A 6,815-nucleotide genomic window follows, 5' to 3' on the forward strand; every position below is an offset into this window, starting at 1 on the left:
ATGCCGTCCGCAACCGAGAATCTCGCGATCCCGCTGGGCTCGCTGGTTCTCGTTACTGGCGCCAACGGCTTCATTGCCAGTCATGTCATTGACCAGCTGCTCCAAGCCAATTTCCGTGTGCGCGGCACAGTACGCAAACTGACCAAGGGCCTTTGGCTGAATGACTACTTCTGCTCAAAATATGGGCCCGGGAAATTCGACCTTGTCGAAGTGCCCGACATGGCCGTTCCACACGCCTACGATGAAGCCGTAACAGGTGCATCCGGGCTCATCCACGTCGCAACTCCTGTCCTGGTCACCTATGACCCCAACGAAGGCATCCCCATGGTCACCAACGGCACCGTCAACATACTCGAGTCCGCTCGAAAAGAACCATTGATGAAAAGAGTGGTGTTGACATCCTCATCCACCGCCGCCGCGAGCCCGCAGCCAAATGTGGAATTCACAATGGATGCAGGGACGTGGAATGAAGATATCGTGCGAGCAGCGTGGGCTCCGCCGCCGTACGAAGGTTGGCAAAGGCGACATAACGTCTACGCAGCCAGCAAGACGGAGGGGGAGAAGATAGCATGGAACTGGGTGAGCGACAACCAGCCGGATTTCGTGCTCAATACGGTCCTGCCCAATGCGAACTTTGGCAAGATGCTTAGCTCGCAGCATCAGGGGTTTCGGTCGACAGCGGGCTGGGTGAAAGCTGTCTGGGAAGGGTTTAGGGGTCAATATGCGGACGAGGTATTTAATAAACCGCAGTATTACGTTAATGTGCGGGATAATGCGCTGGTACATGTTGCGGCATTGATATATGAGGATGTGCGTGCCGAGCGGTTATTTGCGTTTGCACAGCCGTATAATTGGAACGATATACTGGCAGCGATGAGGAAGTTATATCCGGATAGACAGTTTATTGATGATCTTCCGGGTCTGGGCAGAGATTTGAGCAAGGTTACAAATCAAGGAGCTGAGGATTTGCTGAAGAGGATCTCAGGAAGGGGTTGGACGGGTTTTGAGCAGACCATCAAAGAGGCGACGGAGGACTTTATTTAGTTTTAGTTTTATTTATTTATTTCTTTCTTTCTTTCTTTCTTTCTTTCTTTTAGTATGATTTCACGATTTACGATTTTGACGTGAGGAAACAAGCGTTGGCGATTACGTCTTTATACAGTCTGCTCGTTGATTAACGAAACGGTTAGGGGCATTCAAGTGGTGCCTGGTGTGTTTGAGACCATGTTATTAGGATGAAGCCCAATACCGATCGGTGCAGTGATTTGCGTGTAATGATGTGCGATAACGATATGAACTTCTTTATGGGAATATTCCCGGTTTGTAAATTGGGTATGTAAAGACGGTGAGTACGCAAGAAGATAGAGAAAGCCAACTCCGTATTCCATATTAAAAAAAGAAAGAAGGATGCGTCAGAATTCAGAAAACCCAATCTAATTCTGACTTGAACCCGTTAATGCTCTAATTCCCATTAGGAGCCCCGGACCTCTCCGGAATCTGCCTCTACATCATTATCCTCATCTTCATCCTCATCCTCGATAGTTTCAACCACTAGATTACCCCCTCTGCCGATTGTTTCTCCAACAGAGCCACCAGCCTCGATTTCGTATGGTACACGAGGCATAGGCGAAACAAGGCGGAAGCCGTATTTATGTTCAAAGCCTTCGGGGGGTTGCACGTTCCCGGATCCAGAGGCATTTGCCTCACCTCCATCTGTGCGTAACACGTCATAACATTCAACAAATGCATACAATTCCTCAATACCCGTGGAGGCTGAGAATCGTCGAACCACTCTGTCACCCGATGCTAGGCGGATACTCAAGCGAACGGCGTTCTTATCGATCGCAGGAGGCTCATTTGGGATCGACTGCGCCCTCCACCGTTTCCATTGCTCTAAGTCGTTCGCGAGTTTTTCGGCCGCCGCCTTTTTTTCTTGCGCTTCCTTCTCTGCACGCTGGCGGGCCGCTTCCGCCTCTTGCCGCTTTCGAGCGCGCTCCCTGTCCTGCGCAAGCGACCGTTGATATGCGGAGTCCTGCTCTTGGCGAATCGTCCGCGAGGCTTGCTGTTCGGCTCTCGTAGCTCGAACACGGTCGAGTAGAGGTTGGCTCTGGGTAATCGCTGAACGGAGTTTCTCAATAACTTCAGCTGGCGTTGTGGGGCCAGGGGCCTTCGTTATTATGGACATCGCAGATGAAGACACGCTTGGGTTGTGCACTATTAGCCCGAAAAATGGAAATTTGGTACATCCAAGGCTGCTTGCAACCTGGTACGTTTCGGAGTCCCGAACATTGCCAGCCCAAACCATGATGTTGTTGTCCGGGTCGTTAATGAAATCCACAACCTCCGTCGACAGAAGGGTCTCTCGGACCCAGCTGCTGGTAAGGTCATGTTCTGGAGACAGCAGGATAACAAGTAGGTACTTTAGCTCTTGGTGGGCCTTTTCCATAGCCATATTATATCCATTGTCAAGAAACGGGATGGAATGGCTTCCATATTCTTCTTCAAATTCTCGGATGAACCGGAGAGCAGTGTCTTTTGGGCCCAATGGCCTCCGCCCACTTGTATCTCGTCTATATCCTTGCGCACCCCAACTCGGAATTGTATTCAGCAGGCGTGGGAGGAACGGGAAAATTGTCCCAAGGAGCCCGAATGAGCTGGAAAGCAATCTGTAAAGCAGGTTGAAAGGCGTGAAGAGTACGGCAAGTAAAAATGGAGGGCGATAGGTTGATGTTGTTATTCGCTGCGCCAGTTCAGTTGTGCGCCCTGGGGAAAGAGTGCGGAGGGGGATATCGTCATCGCCGTTCATTAGATTCTGGAGAGTTCGTGGTGGCCGTGCTGGAGGGTTATTTAGGGCAGCTTGTGCTTCTGCGACAAGGTCCGGGCCATCACCATCGAAAAATTTGGTGACCGCAATCTATCACGAATTATCAGACACTCCATCCTAGCTTTGGTCATAGTAGATCTTAAGGGGGTTAACATTACCTGTGTATTCCATTCGGATCGTTGGAGAAGTTGGATGGCGGCGGATTCTTCCCCACCGGTAATGGCAATAAACGTTTGGAGGGCATTTTGCTGGCTCGAAGATAGCTGAGAAAGATCGACCTCTTCGGTTGGCATTATGGCAACGTGATCGAAGTTCCATTCAATGCTCTCAGCGATCGTTGAAATTCAGCTTGTTTTAATTCATCAAGGTCTAAATGTCGTCATCCATGGAGACGAGAAGTGGGGATCTAAGGGAAAATGGAGTAAATTTGGTTAAAATAATAGTTAGGGTAATAGGAATATGGCTCTGTCAAATATGCAGCTTATAGGAATAGGAAGAAGACAGAAAGCCCAGGCTGGAGGGGGATTGTATCGGAACTTCTCCACGACGAGACAGTGCGTGAGGCTGCATCCGGTCCAGTTTTCACGTTGATTCCGTTTTAGAAGGATTAAAACGTATGGTATTGTAATATTGTTCCAGAAGCCCCCAGGGCTGCATACAATGCCGCGCATCAAGCCACTGGCTGGGCGTGTACCGTATTGTACAAGGCACTTTTCCACTGGTCCAGGCCTGACTCAGCCCAAGTCCACCCTGCTTGATCTCGGTATCAGGCGCGCACAGCTCGTCGCGGATTCGTGTGGTTGTCAACCCCCGACATCATCTTGCGGCCGATACCGCTGCGACTTGCACTTCCCTCTGTCCTTTCCTTCGAGTTCTATCGCGCAGTCTTCACCCCGCTAATTTCCGATCCCCAAATGCTATCCTCGATGACCGTGATCAACCGCCCGTGTCATGGATAGCATGCAGTGAGTTGGGTAACCCCTCAGTGACGGCCTATCTGGAATGCGTCTCATTGCGGTAGCTTCTAAACGTTCCGGTTTGGTGGACTCTGCTTCTCTCGGGTCAATGGAGTCTGCTTGGTGCTGAGCTGTGCCGGATCTGCAGTTATGGCTTCGGTGGGCAAAGCCAACTTTGACGATTCCAGACGAACCACCGGGTCGCCGAAGCTGAAAGGTCGTGGTATGTATCCGGCCCCATGCATCTCTCTACGGTCCCTGCCTTTTCCCTAGATCAGTTGATTGCCTAAGCAATGAATCCCATTGTTTAGACGCATGTGCAGCTACAAATACTTTTACTGACTGTTTTTGTCAACCCCAGAAAATGCGAAAGATACCCTGTGCCGTAACGTGACAATTTACGGTCGATGTCGATATGAAGATAAAGGTGCCAGGAACCGCATATGAATATCTTGGGTCTCGTTCTGAACGTCACTGATTGAATCGTGTTGAAGGTTGCGCATTTAACCATGACCCGCACCGGGGTAACGCCCCGCACAGCACTGAAAGGTTCGCTAGGCAATATTTCCTGTCGCATCTCATGCTGAGGGCTCATTCGGTTCGCTGATATTGGCAGCAGCAAGAAACGACTCAATGTCGACTCGCCTAGCTTTACCCCTTCTCTTTTGAATGGCTCAGCGGGACCCAAAAAGCCCGCAGCCACAACTACCATTTCCCCAAAGGCTGCCAGCGCAGCTCCGTTTCTTCCCAAAGGCATAATCTCACGTGCGATGCTACCTCCCTAGAGCAAGCAATTGTAGCGTACTTTAATTGACAGCGGGCCCCAGGATCGAATGCCTCTACACCTCCTGTTCTCCAAGATACTTCTACTCCGGAATGGATTGTCGCAGATATCCCAGATTTTGTACCGCAAGGATTCGATACAGGACAAGTGGTAAGATGCCCCTTTCCCTTTTTTGAAATTTCCTGTCTCTAGATCACCTCTGTAGCATGCTGTGGATTGGAGCTTTTTAGCCTTGTATGCTTGGATATTTCAATGATTATCATTATCGCGTTTTTTTGATTATTATTATTCGAACGAATCCGTATAATTATACTATTTGTCACCGCCGCCGGGTACTAACATGTTCAGGACACTTTACAGGGCAACGGCAATGGAGGAATACCAGCAGACGCTTTCGATCCCTACATCGGACCTTCCACCGCCCAATTAACAACTCAGAGCGCAGTGGGCCCTCAAGTTACGCCAAACCCATACGCCCACGATCCCACTGCTTTAGGCGCAGCAGCGTACTTCGGACCTCAAAACACCTTTCAACAACCGGTATGTCCGTTTCATTTGGCCTGTAGACTAACTTGCAATATTAACGCACGATAGGTTCAATACCATCTCTACGCACCCATCGGGCCACATAACTCAAATATATTAGGCTACCAAAGGAATGTCCATGATTTGTTCCTCCCAAACGATTTCCGGGAGGAATTACAAAAGAAGGCAGCGGCTACACTACAGACTCTTCCCAGTATGTCTCTGCAGCATACAACTAATCCCTGTTCTAATACGTAACCGCGTTGCTAACTCCCTGAAGACTCTCAACTTCCGACACAATTAGACCATTTTCACTCCTTGGTGCCTCTCGATCTTTCCTACCAGAAAAATGCGGCGATTTTTGGCTACCCTAGTTGGGTATATAAGGCTCAATCGAGTAAAGATGGCAACTTCTACGCTCTCAGGAGACTTGAAGGTTTGCTTAACAAAATATTCCGCCTATCGACCCACGGCTTATGTCATTTTAAACAGGTTTCCGTTTGACCAGCGAAAAGGCTATTCGAGCAGTCCAAAATTGGAAACGTGTATGCAACGGCAGCATAGTCACAGTCCATGACGCTTTTACAACCCGTTGCTTCCAGGACAGCTCCCTAATAATTGTCACTGACTACCACCCTCTGTCAAAAACGTTGGCGGAACACCACCTCGGTGGTCCCAGCCGATATCAGGCTCGCCAAACCGGAACACATATCCCCGAGCAAATCCTATGGAGCTATGTAACTCAAATTGCATCTGCCTTGAAGGCAATTCATAGCGTAGGGTTGGCAGCACGAGTGATCGATCCTAGTAAGATTTTGCTGACAGGGAAAAATCGCATCCGGCTTAATGCATGTGCAATTCTGGACGTTGTACAGCATGACTCCCAACGGTCGATCACAGACCTCCAAAGTCAGGACCTAGTAAATTTTGGCCAACTGATTATCACTCTGGGAGCAAACTCACCCTCCGTCATGCACAATCCGACAAAAGCCATGGAACATTTTACTCGCGCATACACTCCCCAATTGAAGAATTCCATCTTCTGGCTATTGAGCGCCTTACAAAAAGATCAGGAACGCAACATCGATCTCTTTGTCACCGGCATCTCCTCCCAGCTCATATCTACTTTTGACTCCGCCCTCCACCTCGATGACGAACTCACCTCCGACCTCAGCCGGGAGCTCGAAAATGGGCGCCTCGTTCGCTTGCTTACCAAACTCAATTTCATCAATGAACGTCCCGAATACGACCACGACCCCCAATGGGCCGAAAATGGAGAGCGCTATGTCCTCAAACTATTTCGCGACTATGTGTTTCACCAGATTGACGCGCAAAATATACCGGTTGTCGACCTAGGGCATGTACTTACCTGCCTGAACAAGTTGGATGCAGGGACTGAAGAAAAGGTCACGCTGGTTAGTCGAGACGAGCAAAGTTGTTTTATCGTTAGTTACAAGGAGTTGAAGAAGGCGGTGGAATCCTCTTTCCAGGCGTTGACGAAACATCCGAGGAGGGCCTAAGACCGGTGAATATTGAGTTTGCTCTGTGGGGTTTAAGGCTTTTTGGTGCGATTTATCGACATGAGCTGTTGGGGGTTTCTTTTTTTCTTTTCTTTTCTTTTTTTTTTTTTTTTTTTTTTTTTTTTTTTGTTGTTGTTGTTGATGTTGTTGTGCATTCCCACATCTCCACCCACCCCACACCGCTATTATATATATATCAATATACC

At 49.1% G+C, this 6,815-nt stretch overlaps 3 protein-coding genes across 3 annotated transcripts; 2 read left to right on the forward strand and 1 right to left on the reverse strand.

Annotated features, from left to right (window-relative positions):
• On the forward strand, window positions 1-1,044 carry HCAG_02329 (predicted protein; the record flags this gene model as incomplete). Its single annotated transcript, XM_001542108.1, has 1 exon — window positions 1-1,044. One exon carries the CDS (start codon window positions 1-3, stop codon window positions 1,042-1,044), a length of 1,044 nt encoding a protein of 347 aa, XP_001542158.1.
• Window positions 1,045-1,471: 427 nt separating this feature from the next.
• HCAG_02330 (conserved hypothetical protein) lies at window positions 1,472-3,117 on the reverse strand (the record flags this gene model as incomplete). Its single annotated transcript, XM_001542109.1, has 2 exons — window positions 1,472-2,914; window positions 2,983-3,117. The coding sequence occupies 2 exons, from the start codon at window positions 3,115-3,117 to the stop codon at window positions 1,472-1,474; spliced, it is 1,578 nt and encodes a 525-aa protein (XP_001542159.1).
• A 1,172-nt stretch (window positions 3,118-4,289) lies between these two features.
• Window positions 4,290-6,609, forward strand: HCAG_02331 (conserved hypothetical protein; the record flags this gene model as incomplete). Its single annotated transcript, XM_001542110.1, has 6 exons — window positions 4,290-4,329; window positions 4,608-4,714; window positions 4,913-5,104; window positions 5,159-5,303; window positions 5,394-5,525; window positions 5,582-6,609. The coding sequence occupies 6 exons, from the start codon at window positions 4,290-4,292 to the stop codon at window positions 6,607-6,609; spliced, it is 1,644 nt and encodes a 547-aa protein (XP_001542160.1).
• Between the last annotated feature and the right edge of the window lie 206 nt (window positions 6,610-6,815).

Source organism: Histoplasma capsulatum, genomic scaffold (assembly GCF_000149585.1).
Source record: "Histoplasma capsulatum NAm1 scaffold_2 genomic scaffold, whole genome shotgun sequence".
Taxonomy (NCBI): Eukaryota; Fungi; Ascomycota; class Eurotiomycetes; order Onygenales; family Ajellomycetaceae; genus Histoplasma; species Histoplasma mississippiense.